Raw genomic sequence first — 21,052 nt, forward strand, 5'->3', positions numbered from 1 at the left:
AGGTGACTGGTAGCTTTGAGCTAGCAGAAGCAAGGAAGATAAGGGATGAAAGGTAAAAGGTAAAAAACAAGGAGAAAAACAGCTGTGGGAAGATTACAGACCGACTTTGCTCATTAACGGTCATTAACATATTAAAAAGACACCTATCAAAATGCTAAAGTATGCTAACATGAGATTTGGTGCCCCTCCCTCTCTGGTCCTCTGTAATGCACAAACTCAGTAGAGGTAAGTTATGTCACCTGCCAACTGGCAGTAGCCACTTAGAACAATCTCAAGATACTGCCTGCTGCTTAGAAATATCTCCTATGATGTAAGGGTGACAAAGGCAGCATATTATAGACTGCTACACACATTTTGCTGATCATATTGCTTATGAGAAGCCCAACAGATTCTCAACAACATTGCCTAAGCAGAGATATCCAAGCTTGGTGTTTCACTAGAATCAAAGAATTTGGCAAAACCACAAAGGCAGTTCAATTGTGTCAAAGAAAATGCTTCACAAAAGTAAGGTGTAGTTTTGTTTTCGTTTTTACATTCTACTTTATGGTTGCTCAACAAGCCCAATGAGTTGCTGTCAAACCTGCCCTTTTGGGATCTCAAGTCTAAGGTTTACCAGCCATGCAGACTGTCTCAGGAGAGAAGCTTCCAGGTTGAACACTGCTCTGGACAAACAGCTTTGCAACCTGTTGGGGTAACTACAGGAGTTTTGTTTTTATATACTAGCCACAGTAAAACCAAACATTGCCAAGCCAACGTATTTATTTACAAATGCAAAATGTTGCTTTTCTCCACCCACCTCTTATGCTAAAATATAATTAAGTGGCTGTGCAGCTGTTCCACAGCTATGTACTTACATGCTCTAGCATACTGGTTATTTCCCATCCTTGTTTTGCTGCCAGGTGTGTCAGTGCGGCTACATTGCTGTAACTCACATATGCCTGAAATGTAAGATACATTTCTGAAAATCAAGGGATAAAGGTAGATTTCACTAAATACTCCAGGAATGAGACGCTCTTTTTCTATCATTACCCCTGAATCACAAACAAATGTGTATTTTCCCATAAGTGTTTTCCTTCCAGAAAATATGGTCCAGTAGTTTCTGAATTAAATACTTTCAATAGCTAGATTATGTGCTCACATGGCTGACGGCAAAACAACCCTAATTAAACAACAAAATACCACTTCAGGCTTCTCCAATTATATAGCATCACAGAAAAACTGTGACCACTGGAGAGATAATACAGGTAACCCCTGAGACCACTAAATTAATGGTTTTGTCCATTTTCCTCCTAAGTAATTAAAATCTACTGGAAATTTAACCTCTTCATTGCTATCAACCTGTGGTCTATCATGGCAGCTGCTTTACAAAGCAGGCTCAGGGCAGAGAAAGTGCAAACATATATATTATATATGCTTGACTACACTGGATGGAGTTCTCTTTTAAGCACTGTACAAAGAGAACAGAGCTTTAGAGTCTTTAATGACAAGTTTTAATGTAATACCAAATAAATCTAAGTAACCCATTTTTAACATTGCGTGCATAGTTATATTCATTGTCTTGCAGAAAAGAAATGCTGCATTTGCAGGATTCAAACTCCATTCATGGAGATGCCACTGATAACAACAAATCCCTCTCCGTAATATAATTCTCAATTATTTATTTAGTTTCATATAAAGACCTGGTAAAATTTCTGGGAGCCACTGGGAACTTGTATACAAAGAAAATTTAACCACAGAAACTCCATGCTGGTTTCTGCAACATTTAGGGTGTGTACAAATCCACCTAAGTTCAGATTCATCACTGTTTACTTTATGGCACAAGCACATTCTATGGCCTATCATGTCCAAGACAGAAACGTACCACATATTTTCACTTCTGTTTCCCACAAGAATGAAGTTTACATTATTTCACTGTTCCTGTCTCTTGGTATTGCCATGTCTCTTCCCCCACTTTTAGCATTCATTACTAGTGATAATAAAACCCCACAAGTTTTGAAAAATTCAGTGGGAAAAAGCAAACATGTTCCTCTACAGTAGTATTAAACTTTCTAAAAGCTGGGCACACTGGAACATAAATCTTCAGGAGACCTGTCTTCATTATAACTCTGCTGCTTAAGGGACAACTTGTTATAAGATTCTGTCTTAGAGACACATTTTATGTTCTGTATGAAACTCACTCTTAAATCAGCAGTTAGGCATCAACACTTTTTTCGGAAGGACAAACTGTGTTAATCTTATCACACACTGCTCCATTCTTCCATGACTACCACGACACTTAAGTACAGCAGGTCCAGTTTGGAAACTGACACAATCTGTACAACTGTTTTACATACCCCAAAAGTTTACAATTACACCATTTTATGCAGGTAGACAACAGGACACAATTTAAAGATTACCTGGTTGCTTGTCTCCCAGGGGTCAGATGGTTTGTCTTCTTTAGCAAAGAGCATACATTTTCTAAAACAAAGTTCAAAAGCAAAATAATAGAAGGGTTATTTACACTTTCTTCTGTGTGTGCTAAAATCAAACACTTCTACAGGTTTAAATGTCTTCTAAATGCTTTACAAATATTTTATCAATTTTCACTTGCAATGTGGAATCGTGAATTGCAACATGAATTTTTCACTTGCAATAACTCCTTTTTCTTCACAAGCGTGACTGGGAAACTAAAAAGCATAAAGAACAAACTGTTTATGGGGTGAGTTGCCCCTAATAATTTCAATGCAACTCAAGCAAAGTGGTCTAGAAAAATAGGCAACGTAACAGTTATGTTTGAGCAGACACTGACTTCTTAACAAATGATCACTTTTTCTGGACATATTAAAAAATATATAAGTTTTCAAAATCAAGTTTTGTTTGTAGCCCAACTGTACCTGGCTAGTCGAATTCTCCTTCGGGCAATGGCTCCATGGTACCGCCTCACACTGTCCTTTATCAAAAGTAAGCCAGAGACAGTGACACATCTGATTATTTTACGGCACACACAAAAACAAACTGACTAAAAATATTACAGATGGACAAATGCCAGGGATGCATTACAAGTAAATAAAGAACTGTACTCTGTATGTTGGACTTTCCCCATCTTAACCTGAGTCAGTGTTTTACTTTTGACTTGACAATATACCCTTAAATTTGCAAAAACAATCCAATAAAAAAAAAGTTGTATCACAGTAGCATACTCCCAGCACTTCGGTCCTGAAGCAGGGGCAGCCAGACAGGGCATCACAACATATTCCACTCCTTCTTGTGTGTGCCACCTAACAAATCCAATTCACTATCATCTAGTGTTCAAAGCATGCTAGAGGTATGGACAAATTCTGATTTAAATGCACACTCATCTTGTGCACAAAGCAAGTGCATTGCAAACAGATGTGGCCTGCCCTTCAAGGTAGCAGGTCTTTCCCTTCCCTTACTCCGACAGAGTGAATTTTTTCTTAAGTATGGAAGTGACCAAGAGCATACACTACATCAAACTGTATCAAAGGTGAGTAAGACTTCCTATTCTGAATGATATACAACTTCAGAAAGTACTTTTTCTTTGCTTTTAGGAGCTGACACACAGATTCTCCTGCAATAATCTGTATAGATACTAATCTGTATCTCCAGATTACTATATTTTAACCTTCTTTAAAACACAGACTATCTAATACTTTCAGATGCCACTTTCAGTCAAACGACCACCGTTTAAACTATCTTCAGCCAAGTTTAAACCAACAAGTTTAACCCATTTGGAGCATATACTCTGTTTCTCCCAGACTGGCCTACTTGACTGTGAAGGAATTGGAATGTTCCTATTCTGACAGTTTGTGGATGACCCTCTAATCAGGTCTGGAAGGGTAGCACTGCTTTTCTGGCACAAGTTAAGCTGTTGTGGCTTTTTGTTTGTTTGTTTGTTTGTTTTCCCTCTGTTTTAAAAGAGGAAGAGTCAGACAGTCTATCCTCTGGAAACAGTCTATAATAGGCAGTAATGAACCTTACAGCTTCACCTGGTACATAGGATATCTTGATTTATTTGCCCAGCTGGCATCCTACAAAATGTAAAGACAATGATGTTGAATAATTATTTCATTTCTGCCTTTGCTGGCTTTCTAAAAATCGAATTCATTGGAGCATTAAGTTAATGACAGGTGATATCACAGCAAATAATTCAGCAAGAGTATTCACACTGTTCTGACTGCTTAGTGAACTTCTTTCAGGTTCACTTGCTTCTATCTCCATGCCAAAGGAACTGGAAAGCCTGCCTATGTCATGTGATTTGTTTCCCATGGACTTCTCACTAACTCTATTCCTCATCTTCCTTAAGGGTTTCTAAAAATAACTGTTCATTTAACACTTCAGAATTTTGTCAGTTTCTTGCTGCCGGGGCATTTTCTACAGTCAGTGGAGACTATACAAGACAGATGGAGAATCTGCAACTGGTAGATTCTTCCTCCCTCTCCATCCACTAACTACAGAAGTTCAAATGACGACTACCCTCCGCACTCCTCAGTTTTGGACATCTGAAGTTAATAATCATGAATTTCTCACTCAAAGACAAACATTTCATTTACAGGCTTTCTCTTCTGCAAGAAGATGCATTTCAGTGAACAGCCTCAGTTAGTCTTTGCTTTTCCAGCAAGGCTATAGTAGCCAGCTGTGGGACAGGCAGTGTGCTGGGTTGGACCACACTGTTGCATGTATGCATTCATCCTCATCCTGAGGATAAAAGCTGACCTTTGTAGTAGGTTTAACTCCAGGGAAGATGAGCAGTTCTCCTTTGTCATTCACAGCATTAAAAATGAGAAACGCACTGTTAATATGCCGTGCTTGGTCCTTGATCCATTCTTCACAGTTATAAGCCTCAACACGGACACCAACCTCGACACTGAAATAAGAGTTGAGATTAATTATGGAACTACCACAAGTGATGCAGAAGCAGCCCTGAGACAAACTAAAAAGGACTGTTATATAGCTTCCTGTGTGCAGGAAGCCTTACTCAAATACTTTCTGCAGCATACAAAATAAATTACTCGGTCTGGACAGACACATTTTAGAAATAAAACAAAGGACAAATGGCATGAGTAAAAACAGAAGAAAGTGAGCTAAGTAGCAAAATATGAGCACTAGTGTGCACAATGTGTGAGCACATAGCGAAAGTGAACAATACAGCATTGATGTGACATTCAGCAGAAGCACAGCATGAAGGGGCTATCCTGGCTATACATACAGACTAGGGGATGAGAGGCTTAAGAGCAGCCCCATAGAAAGGGATCTGGGGGTTCTGGTCAACAGCAAGTTGAATGTGAGCCAGTGGTGTGCCCTGGCAGCCAGGAGGGCCAACCTTACCCTGAGGGGCATCAGGCACAGCACTGCTAGCTGGTTGAAGGGAGGGTCCTGCTCTCTTCTGTGCTGTGCAGCCTCACTTCCAGTACTGTGTGCAGTCTTGGGCACCACAATATGAGGACATAAAACTATTAAGGGTGTCTAAAGGAAGGCAACTAAGACGGAAAAGGTCTCGAAAGCAAGATGTATGAGCCGCAGCTGAGGTCCATTGGTTTGTTCAGCCCAGAGCAGAGCAGGCCGAGGGGAGGCCTCATGGCGGCCTGCAGCTCCCTCACGAGGGGAGCAGAGGGGCAGGCGCTGAGCTCTGCTCTCTGGGGACAGCGACAGGACCCGAGGGAACGGCATGGAGCTGGGACAGGGGAGGGTCAGGCTGGGGGTTAGGGAAAGGTTCTGCACCCAGAGGGTGGTCGGGCACTGGGACAGGCTCCCCAGGGCAGTGGTCACAGCACTGAGCTGCCGGAGTTCAAGAAGCGTTTGGACAATGCTCTCAGACGTAGGGTCTGTTTTTTGGGTGGTCCTGTGTGGAGGCAGGAGTTGGACTTGATGATCTTCATGGGTCCTTTGAAACTTGTGATATTCTACGATTCTATAATCCCCTGCAAATCACTGCATTTCAGAGTGAATTTTACAGTCAGAGTTGGCAGGATTGCAATTTGGCTATAATTGATCTTTAAACTATGAAAATCAGAGAATAAATTAAACAAAAAAATAAACCAAGAGAAGCTAAAAAACAAAAACAAAACAAACAAAAAAAACAAGGACAAACAGACAGATTGACAGATCAATTGATATACGTACACATATATAGAGATATATCCTCCAAAGCCCAGCTGCAAAATGATTCATTCAGTAAGACATATCCTACTAATAGCTAAAAAATGCAGTTAGGCTGGTGCTGGAGAAGTCAAGGAAGACAAGTATATGTGGAGCTTTACCTAGAAAGATAAGCATACAAGGAGTTTTACCTATTCTGAAATGTGTTGTTCACAATTGCATTGAAGACAAGGCGGTCACCCACGACGGACGGTCCCCAGAATTTAAACATATTGACTGATTTCAAGATGGGATATGAACGACACAGGCGGCTGAAAAAGAAACCCCATGAGACAGAGAGCAAAACATACAGTCACGTGAAAGAACCTCCTTTGTTAGTTTGAAAGGGGTAATGATTACAGCAACAAGGTTTCCACAACCTAGAAGATCACTCACTATATTACACTAATTTATTCCATAACCCACTGAAATATAGTTAACATGTTCAGCTCCAAGAGCATATAATTCAAGCTTCAAACATAATAACACCATTTATGTCATGCTGCTTCATTTTCAACACACTTTACAAACAATGACTAATTGATTCTCTCTGCTTGTTATTGCCTTCTTTTGGTGCCAGACCATGAATCCCTTACCGACGGAGTAACCACCTGCTTCACAAAGACTTTCATTAACTTTTATATTATTGTATAGGGAGTAGGATATTGCTCAGTATGTAAAAATGCCTGATCATAAACCCTTTATACTATTAAAGAAACCTGAGCAGAAAGGTTCAGCACCAGAAACAGTGTTCAAGCAAAGCAATGAGAATCTCTTCTTTTGAATATTGATACTTTTTTGCTTTTTTTGTCAGTGTTTTCTACTAGTGTTATATGAAGTAAGAATAAAAAAAACTACTCATAAAATTATCAAATGCATATATATGTATTTAATTAGGTCTGAGCTCAGAAACTCATTTTTGCACATACAATGGGAGAGCAAGATATTGAATTGACCCCTTATCAATTCAGAAAACCTGTTTGCTAAATTTCAAAAGATGAGGGTAGAGCATTATATAAACACATATTTACTAATTACTAATAACTTACTAATGTTTTCTTTGTCCAATTGTATAGAACATCCACTTACATTTCTCTTCTTATTTCAGACCTGACCCAATAGTGTATTCAATTACACGCAGTCAGGCTTAGCTGAGTTGTCCTTCTGGGTCTCTTCAAAGTGCTTGTGAAATAGGCTGTAGCTACTCTGGTAAAACTTTACTGGTGTATTGCCAGGAAACTACCCCTTCCATAAGTATATGAGCAAAGCTGTTCTTTGGACTAGTGCAGTGGAGAAATAGAATAGAAAGAATATTTCTGCAATATTGTGTCATCTATGGAAGGGAACTGCAACAACCTACTGCTTCTCTGACCTTCACAGGCATGCCAGAAAAAAAGGCCTGCAGCACAGATACTGCAGGGCGCAACTGGAATACTGTGTCCAGTTCTGGTTCCTGTGATTCAAAAAAGAGGCAGACAGACTGGAAAGGGTTCAAAAGAGGGCCATGAAGATGATCAAAGGGCTGGAGAACCTGCCCTTTGAGGAAAGGCTGGAGGAGCTGGGTTTTTTCACCCTGGAGAAGAGAAGGCTCAGGAAGGATTTAATGAGAGTATTCCACTATTTAAAGTCCAACTATAAAGAAGACAGAGGTTCTCTCTCCACAACGAGCCACATGGAGAAGACAAAGGAAATGGGTACAAGTTGCACTCAGAGAGGTTTTGTCTTGATAAATTAAACATTTTTTTTACAGTGAGAACAACCAATCACTGGAACAACATCCCCAGGGATGTGGTGGAATCCCCATCACTGGAGGCTTTGAAGGTGTAGTTGGACAGAATCACAGAATCATCTAGGTTGGAAGAGACCTCCAAGATCACCTAGTCCAACCTCTGACCTAACACTAACCAGTCCTCCACTAAACCATATCACTAAGCTCAGCATCTAAACATCTTTTAAAGACCTCCAGGGATGGTGCCTGAACCACTTCCCTGGGCAGCCCATTCCAATGCCTAACAACCCTTTCAGTAAAGAAGTTCTTCCTAATATCCAACCTAAACCTCCCCTGGCGCAACTTTAGCCCATTCCCCCTTGTCCTGTCACCAGGCACTTGGTGACACCAGGAGAACAGACCACCCCCCACCTCGCTACAGCCTCCTTTAAGGTACCTGTAGAGTGCGATAAGGTCGCCCCTGAGCCTCATCTTCTCCAGGCTGAACAAGCCCAGCTCCCTCAGCCCCTCCTCGTAAGACTTGTTCTCCAGACCCCTCACCAGCTTCGTTGCCCTTCTCTGGACTCTCTCGAGCACCTCGATGTCCTTCTTGTAGCAAAGGGCCCAAAACTGAACACAGTACTCAAGGTGCGGCCTCACCAGAGCCGAGTACAGGGGAACAATCACTTCCCTAGCCCTGCTGGCCACACTTTCTTATACAAGCCAGGATGCTGTTGGCCTTCTTGGCCACCTGAGCACACTGCTGGCTCATATTCAGCTGCCTATCAACCAGTACTCCCAGGTCCTTCTCTGCCAGGCAGCTTTCCAGCCACTCATCTCTGAGCCTGTAGCGCTGCTTGGGGTTGTTGTGCCCCAGGTGCAGGACCCAGCACTAGACAATCTCATCTAGACTCCCTTTTCCCAGAAAAGGTTGGATCTGATGACCTTTGAGGTCCCTTCCAACCAGGGCTGCTCTGTGATTCAATACAACTTCAGGATTTGTGGAAGTGGGGGGGTATAGTTTGCAACGTCTCTAGAGTGGGCAAAATTTTGGTTTCTTCAGCAGTTCTAAGTGTAATAAAGGTCCCACAGACATCTTTGTGCACCACATGAATAGAGAAAAATATGTAATAATGTCATTCATTTTTAGACTTGGAGAAAACATGCTCTATCCTCATGCATGTTTGTGTAACTCCTCAGTAAGAATTACATATGCACATCTGAGAATAGATTTTCACTGTGCAGTTTTTATACTTGAAAATACAGTTATGTAGCATTCTTAGCTTTTAGCTCAATTGCACTCTGCAAACTAATGTACCAGTATTGTTAAATGCACACAATTATCTGTTGCTAATTAATTGACTGGTACATCTTTTTAATAGACTGAGACATTCAAATGACATTGTAATTTCATTAAGAATAATTTGCTCTTCTGATTTAAAACGCTAAATGGTTATCTCATTTACAAAGTTCACAATAAAGATGCAAATACAGTATTATTGAAAATAAAGAGAAGAACTGCACAGAAATTTGCCCTAATTATTCTGTTCTTCCTGGAAAACTGTGTTCTGAATACTTTTACTGGAAGTTTAAGACATAAGAAACAACCAATCCAGTTCAAACTAATATTCAGATAGCTTTACTACTATCTGTAAGATTTTCATCTATTTTCCACACAAAAAGCTTGGGGAGAAAGAGGGTGAGTAACCTTTAAAATGCCCTTACAAATTTACTTTTCAAGGGTTGGCCCTTCTCCTCCACTTCTGTCAGAATCTGTGGCCATAGCAACTCTTAACTGGCATCTCCAAAGGTCAGATCTAATTATGAGTGGCCTCACAAAAGGTTTGTAGTGAGACTAGCTGTTTTACAAACAAACTACAGAATCTCTGTTTTCAACATTCTTCTGTCATCAACTGTTATTCTTGATTTTTTTTTACACAACAAATCATGTTAGACACTCATTATTCCGAAGAAAATATTTTCCCTACTTGCTTTGCTGGTGATTCCCTTCACTTTTTAAACATAAATGTGACTCTCTGTATGTCACATTTATCAAATGAAAACAGGCAAATATTTTGGGTCAGATTATGGCACAAATCTGAAACAACCCCTTTGAAGCCAATGAAATTACACAATGGGGTAAGGTCAGTGCATTCTTACGTTAATAAAGCAAGTTGTTTATCCAAACACTAAAGAAAATCTGTTGCTACCAGTACAGCTACTGCCTACAAGTCAAAACTACATGAGTAATGTGTGGGAAAGTCATTTAATGATTAAAGTTAAAAAAAACGAAAACTAATCTAACATTCTTGCAGTGAAGTAGGTCACTTGGTATGCAAGGAGAATTCAAACTGAAATTCAAGTGTTGCTTACAAAGAAGCTTTGTGTACAGTCCAAGAATAAGGAGGGAGAAAAACAACTGTTCAATTTCAGAGGAAGAGAAATTAAATGACAATAAGCCCAGGCCTTACTTAGAAGCAATACCAGGCAGTTTCACAAAAATATTTTGTACTTATTACCTGAAGATGTCAGAGCACATTGAACTACTAACAATATTAGAATTCACAGGATGTGGGACACAGGGGATCTGAAAGGCTGTGACTTGCAGAAGGTTATGTATACCTTCAGCGTAAGCACCAATAAAACAGAACTTGTTTCTTCTGATTCTTACTCTGGCATAAGGATCTGCACAATAACATTTAGAAGGCTGCCTGTTTTGATCGATCAATTAATACAGGGCTTGTGTCAGTTTTATCCTGACGTAACGACTGCCTTTGTTTTTAAAACACCACACCAACCACAAGGAGGCTGAGTTTCTATTCCTATTTCTAATGATGACTTTCTGCAGGGAGTTTCAGGCAAATAATATGGACTCTTTTGCCTTAGGCTCTGCATATATAACAGAGAAAACAAAACATGACTCCCACTGTGGTGTGGCATGCTGTGGGAAATGTATCACATAAATCGTTTAAAGGTTTCCTGCAATGGTAAGAAGGAAAGTCAAAAGGATTTGGGTCTGCTTTTTTCATATAATAAATCCCATTGACACCTTTAGTATTAAAATGGAAGTATACACATCCGTTTAGAAACACATACAAAGACTTTGATGTAGCAAAGTACCTTGCTGAAATACTTGCCACTGTCTCCATCCAAGCCATGATTTGGCCACCAAAAGTGTTTCCATGATGGTTTGCATGAGGAGGCTGGACAAGCTCAATACTCTGCACATGAGTAAGGTCAGTTGAAACTGCATCTTCCTCTTTAAAAGTATCTGAAATATGGAAGCAATATATAATGAATTATTTCAGCTGGTAACTCTGATAACCAAGAAGAAAATACTCCCAGCTACCAAAGTGTGCCATATGCTTTAGACACACTGAAAAGAAAAAAATGGAAAAAAAGGAAGATACAGGAAGGTCTCTGATCTTTTCAAGGGCAGCAAGATGATGATGATTTCTTCCACAAACCTGAGAGGTGGGTGGTGGTGCACCCCCCAGTGCTATGACAGCACAGAGATACTTCCTTTAAAGGATCCTTCAAAAATGCTGCATCAGAAGCAGTAACTGTGAAACTCAGTTAGCTGAGAACACAGGCAGCCAACTTTCTCAGCTTGTGCTTCTGGTTATCCATGCTTGCTATGCATGACGTCTAACACATGTTATTACAACAGTTTATCACTTATTCAAATGCCTCTCATACATTTTGACCATCATGTATGATGGGCACCTGTGCAAATCTGTCTAATTAAGGTTATAGTATGATGTGATCATTTCATAGCCTTTTACTTACAAATTTTGTGATTACTAGAAAGAGTATAGAATGCATACACTAAGGAGAGACTATTGATTTGAAATAGTAACCACTTTCTGTTATTTGAGTGTTTCCAATTCCACTTCCAAATGCTTAGCCAAACATCTTTATTGTAATCTTTGCTTTTTCAGTTACATTTTCCAAGACTCCCTTTAGGCATGAGATGGTGTCAGTTATTTACAAAGAGCACATTCATGCTACATGCTACTTGACCTGAATTGTACTTTAGATTTTTGCCCTAGTTAACTACCTTTATGATTATATAAATATGTGGACACATCTGACTAACTTGCACTTTGGACCTACTTAAGTTGTTGCATAAGATCTACTCAGAAGACAAACTTCACTTTCTGAACATGCTACCTAGCAGCCTCTAATGCAATATTTTCTTCTCTCTTTCCCCTGTTTTGCTTGCTCTATCCCCTAAAATTGGTGAATCTCTGTTTACACTGATCAGATCCTTCTAGGAAGTTTCCAGGCAAGGCAGTGGAAACCAAATTCATCAACCTTTGATTTGTCTTTCATGGTATTAAACCACTTCCTATGAGGCAGTTACCATGAGGACAAATAAGCTAAACAAGCTGTTTGCTTGCAGTAGCCTCTACACAATCTTATTAAATTGTTAAGACTCTAATTTATATTTACAAGAGGTTTCATCCTTCCTCACTGAAGACATGTAATAATGACTGTTGTTCAGATACACTTACAGCTCAGATTTTCCAGGGATCAGCAGATTTCTTAACTGTTTGTTAATAGCTTCTTATGCAGTGGAACACAGCAACTTTGGAGCACAGTGGTCTTTACGAACAGAGATTTCTACCAGAAATTAAGATGAACCAGTGCCTTGGATCAGCTTTTCTAATTTGGACCCAAGGAGCTTATTTTTTTTCTTTACTTGTTTTAACCACCATCTAATGAAGTTTCACCTGCTTGTTGGGAATGTTCTCACAGCATGAACATACTTCTTAGTGGTTTCTTGCAAAGACAGCCATAATCCCAAATGAATTTCATCCTTCTGTCTACATTATAACTGATGTTATAGGACTTCATTACTGTATTGCAAAGATCTGCATTAACTGTTAAATCTTAGATGTATAAGCAACAAGAAGATCTGCATTTCACATCTATTTAACATGTGCTTAGCATTCAATTCTGCATTTTAGATTCAGAATTTGTGAGAGACAAATAAATGCCACTCTATTAGTACAACTGTCCTACACAGACTCACAAAATCTGGTACACCCTTTTCTACCTGACACCACCACCTCATGGAACTACACTCAGCTGTTTGTACTGTTTTTTTTCTCCCTTCCGTATGTTATTTGTTCCATCTTCTATAATGACCACAGTAATCACCTTCCTTATTACTCTCCTGCATTAGTTTCTGAAAGACCTGTTCATAGCCCAGTCGGATTCTTCTTCTCTCAGTAGCCAGGGTGTGCTCCAGATGGTCTTCTGTAGACAGAAGCTGTACAGGTTCTAATTCAATCTATGAAAATGGCAAGAAAAAAAAAAAAAAAAGTTCTTAATTCCACAGTCATACCGTGCACTTTGAACTTAAAACGGCATCAGCATTTTCTATAATCTTTTGCTATCAACCGTCCAAGAAGACAAGTGTCATTAATACAAACAAGCGCAGAGTTAAAGTTCAAGAGATTCTGCATTATCCTTTCAGAGTCATTTGTTAAAACTCATAGACAACAGGCTTTTAGCTTTTTAATACAAAGATTCATGAGAGCACATACAGTTTAAGACAGTCCTCATTTAAAAAACAACAGCAACAACAAAGAAAACACCAACAAAAATCTATACTCAAGAACATTCGAGTACAGAATTTTCTTTTTAGAAAAACAATCCAGTTGCACTGAGCAGTGGTGCAATACTTTTTTTCTTGTATTACCTTTTTTCTTAATACATGAAAGTGTACCCAGAGCCCGTTCTCATTCACTAATTCTCCTTCAAATAGCCTGCACTCTTACAATTCACTCCTACTCACATGGCCTATTCTATCTATCCCCAACTATCTGAAGACCTGTTTTCAAAGGACTACTGGTTTTCTGAGGTGGAGGAGAAATCCATGAACACATAGCACTTGTGGCTTCAGACTATATACATTTCATAGAATCACAGAACCATAGGATGGTTTGGGTTGGAAGGGACCTTAAAGATCATCTAGTATCAACCCCCCTGCCATGGGCAGGGACACCTCCCACCAGCGCAGGTTGCCCAAAGCCCCATCCAGCCTGGCCCCGAACACCTCCAGGGATGGGGCATCCACAGCTTCTCTGGGCAACCTGCTCCAGTGCCTCACCACACTCAGAGTTAAGAATTTCTTTTATTATTAAATAATTTATGCCCTAAATGCTACTTGTGCTTAAATGCAAATTCCCATGTACGTCAGCTCAGGGAAAAAAATGAATCCAGTCCCATACTGGCTTCTGAAAAGTCTTACATTTAGATAAATACTGAGAGGTGCCACTGAACAGTCACTTGTGTGATTTACTTACAAGATCTAATTTCAGAAACCTTAAAATAATGCACAAGCACTGTAACACAGAAAAAATCAATATTTTACATCCTGCTGCTACTATTTCTCAGTCTTTGAGTCTTCACTGAACACTCTTCCGGTTTACTTGCCTTATCTCTGACCCTACTCAAGAACTACCCAGCTTTTTCCAAATGGCTTAGCTAGAAGATTAAGATGGTGAATTTATACTGCTGGTCTCTGCACAGCGTTAGTAACAACTGTTCCAAAACGTGGGTTTGAAAAAATGTTCTTAACTTCTCCAAAACTCTAATTTCCAGTGGAATTAGAATTGAAATATTAATCTCCCTCTGGGCAGTCCTGTCTTAAGCTTAGTTAATCATCACAAATTTAATCGGTAAATAATCTCCCTGGATATTTGGGCATAAGGTGCCATGGATATGATATCAAATCAGTAATAAACAATCCTTACTTTTTATTTTAGTGCTCTCAGGCTAACCAATTTAGCCATTAATCTTTCAGAGATGAGCTGAACTTTAGTTTTGGTAAAACTGACTAATTTGTTTCTTGAGCAAACTGCAACCTATCATTGCAGAAAGGGAAAGAAATGGCTGGATATATTAAATTGCTCATGTGATGACAACCCTCTGCCAATCTGCAGTGGATATTAATAAGGCAGATGCACTTTTATAATATGTTAAAAGAAACTGGAAAGTCAGATATGATTATGATACTAATAACTTGTGTTAGAAAGTAGACTAGACACAAAGGGAGTTTATTAAGAATATCTGAGGAATATATGGCCTTTCCCACACAACACTTTAGAAGAACTGTGCCTGCACTGTGAAGGCCAAACAGCGCTGTGACTGGTTTCTAAACACCTCCAAGGAGCCAAACACTGGGAAGAAGAGACAACAGAGGCATGCAAACTATTTAACATAAATGCTGAAGAATTAATTTAGGTTGGAAGCTAGCTTAAAAATGTTTTCTACCTGAGTAGTGGTAACTTTGGACCACCTCCTCAAAAGGGGGAGTGAAGGATGAAAAAAAAAAGGGGCTCCATCCTCCCCCAAACCCTTGTATGTATATAGATCAGCTTCTGAAAAGGAGAGAGGTGGTGCAAACTCACAGGAACCTCTCTTCCAGTGCTTGGCTATTGCAATACTGCAGCCCTTATAACAGCACCAGTTCTACTACTAGTAAATGTGCAAGACAAAGTGGAAACAATAAAAAAGACTAAAAAATTCCTATCAGTTGTGGACAAAAATATCTCCTTATTTTCTGGAGTTCATGCTATTTTTCTGTCATTGATCTGAATAAAGAGGTATCATCATTTTCCTGTGTTTCACAATCAGAAGAGTTGTGCTATTTCACAGAAACATAGTCCCAGTAACTTCAAGCATAGAACAAAATAGAAAGAATACCTTTTTAGCACCAACTGGTTTGGCTACATATGTTGCATATGCCACACTCACAATTTTTTCAACATTTGTCAAAACATCCTGTACTGTAACCTTGATGCCAACCTACAAGGAAGGAGGTAGTGGGAGAAGGGGACAAAAAAGTAATTACATCATTGTCCATCGAGTTCAGATAAAGCAGTGCCCTGCTTATCAAATTAATCATGTCCTGTCTCTTAAACCTAAGGTAAAAGGTAGAAAGCCTAAAAAAGGTAAAAAGCCTCATCTGCTATCACTGATAGGGCTCTGAACATATAAGAACATCATGATATCCTTTGGCCTCTGAAAAGCCCTTTAGCACAACTGTATACAGATGTTTCAAATCATCTGTAAGGGTAAAATAAAAAACAGGAAAGACACTTAGATTTACTTTTATGGGTATCCATTTCCATTTACTTGTGTGTGATTTGGAGTCTACGTCTGAATCTAAGATCTGTATGAACAGTGAACTCTTTATAAACACACAGAATACAATGAAACACTTGAAGGTGAAGCACTTCATTTGACCCTCTGATGTGCACCAAATCTTTTGATTTTTGTGAAATTTACAGCCTTCTGGAATACATTCTCTAGGATATGCACCTTTTCCATTAATACTAATATAAATACTCGTAAGGTTCCATTCTTATTTCAAGTAATTGGACAATACATTATTACAACATGAAGAGTAACAACATGTGCACAACTAGCTGAGAGAAATATTTTTTTTTTTACCAAAAGTTTCAAAAATACTTAGAAGTCCACCTATTCAGTAGACCCTGGCTCTGATCTGAAGATTACTTAGAGGTTAATGGCTTTGGACTGGACCAACACCAACTACACCAACCTGTCCTGTATACCTGCCAAGTATTTTAAGTCTTCAGGGTCCAGTTGCTATTTTGACACAGATTATTTAACAGGCAATATGCAATTAAAATAGTCATTATGAAACCAGAGTTTCATTAGGCAGCACTGTTGTTTAGATTTCTGCACTACCTCCTTCTGAAACTAGTAAGACTGGATCCTTGTTTCATTTCTCTTCTCCTCCCACCTCTCTCCTCTGTTCATTAAACATCATTAGAAATAACAGTGATGATCTCTTACCTCCATGCTGGTTTTGAATGCTCTGTTCACCTTTGCTTTGATGGTAATAACTTGTCCAACCCTGTTAAGAAGAGTAAAATCTTCTTATGGTACGTAATCATGGAGCTTAATAAGTGTTTGGACCTCCCTCTCTAGGTATTCATAATAGGAGTGAAAAAAATCTCTGGAAGAAACTCTCATTAAGCTGTGATCAGTCTGTATCTTCCACAGTGTACTGAAAATGCACTGAAAAAGGTTTAGCACAGTCAGACTACACTCATGCTCAATAATGATTTTAGTCTCTCAGAAAACTATGTAAGCTTAATTCTAGGCACTCCTTTTCCTTGCTATCTCTATGACATCAGGTATGCTCCAGGATCCTAGTCCTCCAAGAAATTATGGCCTAGATTCTGCTTTTGCTCAAACGCACATCATGTGCATTCTCTAGTATACACATACATCCACATTAAGGAATACTCCCAGTTTGTGCTCTATTCCCCAGTCTTCTCTGAAGTTTTTGTAGGATGGGAAAAGAGTGTACTTCCCACATTCTGGCCAAGAGCAGGGATGTAACATGCCCCTTCTGTCCGAGCAGCATACTGCTGAACAGCTACTACTCTTTCCCATTTACTTACATGGAATACCTAAACAGAATATTATATTTATTTATGTATAAATAATACATGTTTTTATATGTATTTTTATGTATTTTATATGTATATTTATATGTATTTATATGTATAATTTATATGTATTTATATATTTGTTTACTTATATTTATTTATATACATAAAATTAACTGACTGTGAAAATACTTTCCTCATAGAATTTCTAAAATGCTTCTTATATACTGATAACAAGTATATTTTTTTATCAGGCAATGCTAAAATAGTGGAAAGAAGGCAGTTTCCTCCAGAGTTGTCTTATTGAGCAGAACAGCAAAAGGACATGAGGCAAAGATATGGTAAGTGAGAACCATAGCCAGAATAACTGGGCATGAGACTACTAACTTCAGGGAAATTAGGCTGACTTAAAACTGCTAAGGATCAGTCCCACAGCAGGCAAAGTACAGTAAGCTACATCCATGACTATCAGATATAACTTGGACTACTTGACTATCTATAAAACAGACATCTACAGTTAAGCATTGAGCACAGCATGACCCAAGTTTATTAAGAAAAAAAAATCTTTATCATTTCTTCCTAATTTAATGGATAGGTTTTTTATGTACAAAGGTAAGGCTTTTGTTAAACTGCTTCTCTCACTGACAGATTTTCAAATGAGTTGTTATCAAGCAATATAATGGAAAATAGGAAAACTGTTTCTTTACAATACCAGACAAGAAGAACGAATTGCAAAGATTTTTTTCTTTCTTATTCACATTCAAGAACACAAGCAGAAACCTTAATATTGGGAAAAAATGGTTCGAGGAATGAACCATTCCTTCTTCTGCAGGTCCTTCTGCAGACACACACCTTTTGAAGATACTCATAAATTTTTCTATTACTCACTGCAAACATGCAAACATAGTAACATAATAGTTCCAAACTGCACAGCAAAGGGAACCACCAGTGCCTTTAAAAAATGAGAGGGTATTCAGAACAATAGCATAGTATTTGTGTTCAGGCTTGGCAAAGAAGTTATAGATACAGTCTTGTAAAAAGCCTTTAGAAAGCTTAGAAAGAGAACTCACTCAAGTATCCTGAAAAACCTCTGAAGATTCTGAATCTGCCACAAAACTCCCAAGAGGATTACAGTAACACAGCAACAGAAGAAATGAGAAGTACAAGGTGAAAAAGGGGAAGTTTATGGCACACACTGACAGCGAGCATGAGGCTTTCCTATAAAGAGGGAGAGTTCAGAGTCTGTGGATGCTTGCTGAAGATGTCCCGGTTGCTGTGAAGGACATCACGATGGCAGACTGTCCATGAGGTTCCCTGCACAGCAGGGAATGCAGCGGTCTCTACCCCATTCTTCCACACAAGATTGTTTATTTGACCTTTGCCAGCAATAGGTCCCTGGTGACCTCTCTTCCTCTTTGTGAGAACATTGCATAAAAGAGGTTGAGAGAGGTAAGGTTGCATCTGTTAATGTTTCAGTGAACTGCAGAGTTTGAGGGAACAGCAGAACAAAGCTGATGTGATATCACTCAACCTGAGAAGCCAGTCCTGCAATAAGATGGGTTTGGATTTCAAGAGACATTGAACTCCCTGACTGACTTACATCTCCTTTGGTGTTCCAGTCTACGTAGCTGAATTCACATTTCATTGCAGAAAAGTGTAGTCCTCTGGGGTCCATGGCCATAACAGAAAATAAAGATGTCAGAACTGAGATTATAAGACAGTATGATAGGAAAATGTCTTTTCATATACTTTCCAGAGCTGTTTCAAAATGAAATGTTTTACATTGTATCATGTATTCTGTCTTTGGACAAACAGATTTATTTAAGCCAAGACAGCTGATCAGCTTGGGCATTTAAATAGGTATTTAAGGGCAGAAGTCACAGAACATCACACTTTCACTTGTAACTGGCAGAAGGATTCTGAAATACATTAGAATGGTTAACATACGGAGCATTAACAAAATTTAAATGTAATTTAAAGTTAGATGTTCTTACTACTACTGATCTGCTGCATATTAAAAGATGAGGAAGATGAGGAAGATTAACATATTTCTTATGGCATAAAACTGAGTGTTGCAATATATGGATATATTATGAAAAAATGTATTTCCATGTCAATTGAAGAGAAATAAGCACAGAAGAGTTAATCCTTACAGAGCATACCTAAGCTGAGTTACGTAAACGAAGCCTTACAGCAGGTAACTTACAAAACATTTTTTTTTTTTTACCTTTTAAGAGATAGAAGAGCTTTTATTAATGCCAGACATTTGTATAATTTGGCAAAGTTTAGGAAATGACACAGTGAACTATGAACAGGATGTTAGGGATGACTGAGGCTGAAGAATAATTACTGAAACCACTTCACAGTTACTAGACTTATACCTCAAATTCTTATTAATAATGAAACATTTGCCCTACAAATGGAAGTAGAGCTAGAGACATATTTGGAAACAAATTTGAAAGGATAGTGTTTTTATTCTATTTTAGAAGCTCAGGTCTGCTCTCAGAAACAAGTGAGGAAAATGCTCTGAGGCTACTGAAGTCTGAAATACTAGCCTGAAAGAAAAACGTTACTCTGACTTCATTTGTAGATCTGTGATCTACAGATGTGTAGATTTGTGACCTGTTCGTCTGTGATCTCTGTTTTTGCAGAGAGGATTATTTCCTAAGGAAAAATTTAAGAACAAAGAACAATTACAGACAAGACAAACATTTGAAATCACATTTTGTAGAACAGGCCAAGAACTTGTGATTTCTAGACTCAGCATAACCATATTCACTTGCTTTGCTGTTGGTTCTAGTTCTCATCTTAGTAGCCACTGGTCTTAAAACTTGCTGACCAGAAGTGCAAGCAAGTATTTATTTACATCAGCTGCACATCTGACAACCAACATTGATTGGCTTACAGTTATGATCACTGCATGTGCATTGGTCTGTAACCAGGTCCACCTCACCTGTGCCATCATTTATGCACTCATTAATTTCTAGTTTGCAAGATGCAAAAACACACAAGAAGTTTGTAGGATATTTTGCTTCTTTTGTTTGCGTCTTGCTGCTTCAGCAGCTCAGGTTCTGTAACATGATGAACTTCCACACACAGTTTTGCTTATTTATTTAAATGTAAGCAAACCATGGCTTTTACATAAGCACTTAAATACAGCATTAACTACAAAGTAATGACTTCATGTTTTCAGCAAGATATCATTTAGAAAAAAAAATGTGCCATTTCCTCCTACAGCGTTTTTTATCCCTTACAAAATCATGGAGAATGGTTAAAACAAAAATTTTTGGCTTTTAAGCCTTGTATTACCTTGTACACTTACTAAATACTCAATAATCACAAATGTAAAACATTTGTTTCGTTACATGAAGATATTCTTTTAAAAGAGCTGAAAGAAAGAGACAGTAAGAAATAAACTGAAACAGCACCTACAACAAAAATCGTACAGCAACCTTTATGAGTTTTATAAGTGTATTCCTTATTTAGCACAGATAAGCAATGGCCTGTGGCATTCACTTCAACTAGAGCCAAAGATCACTGGGACATCGGTTTCTCACCTGGCATCTACGTTGCCAGGTCAAAGAAACTACAGTTTATTTTAGATCTGTGAAATTTATCTCTGTTTTCTACATGGGTCAGGCTATCGCCGACAGGAAAGAGCAATTTGGAGACTTAACCCCGTGGCTCTGGGGAGTTTGCTGGCCCAGTATTTTATAATGCCTCAGTTTATCTCTGCCAAATAAGAATCTCTAAAATGAAAACATTTCAT

At 38.7% G+C, this 21,052-nt stretch overlaps 1 protein-coding gene across 5 annotated transcripts in view; it reads right to left on the minus strand.

Annotated features, from left to right (window-relative positions):
- The window catches only part of ACOT12 (acyl-CoA thioesterase 12), a 33,299-nt gene that overhangs the window by 9,345 nt on the left and 2,902 nt on the right, over positions 1-21,052 (minus strand). Inside the window, exons 1-11 of one of the 5 annotated variants that reach the window (XM_080574049.1) lie at positions 19,839-19,944; positions 18,884-18,947; positions 16,682-16,742; positions 15,563-15,664; positions 13,010-13,142; positions 10,964-11,114; positions 6,288-6,407; positions 4,714-4,864; positions 2,874-2,929; positions 2,397-2,457; positions 855-938 (exon numbers count right to left, since the gene is read on the minus strand). In XM_080574049.1, coding sequence (XP_080430175.1) covers positions 855-938; positions 2,397-2,457; positions 2,874-2,929; positions 4,714-4,864; positions 6,288-6,407; positions 10,964-11,114; positions 13,010-13,142; positions 15,563-15,664; positions 16,682-16,742; positions 18,884-18,885 — 921 coding nt within the window. In that variant the 5' untranslated portion in view covers positions 18,886-18,947; positions 19,839-19,944. Of the gene's footprint in view, positions 1-854; positions 939-2,396; positions 2,458-2,873; positions 2,930-4,713; positions 4,865-6,287; positions 6,408-10,963; positions 11,115-13,009; positions 13,143-15,562; positions 15,665-16,681; positions 16,743-18,883; positions 19,948-21,052 lie in introns of those variants that run through there. The other 4 variants (XM_080574048.1, XM_080574047.1, XM_080574045.1 and 1 more) reach the window with 4 other exon arrangements.

The sequence above is a fragment of the Anser brachyrhynchus genome (genome assembly GCF_964034855.1).
Source record: "Anser brachyrhynchus genome assembly, chromosome: Z".
Classification (NCBI taxonomy): Eukaryota; Metazoa; Chordata; class Aves; order Anseriformes; family Anatidae; genus Anser; species Anser brachyrhynchus.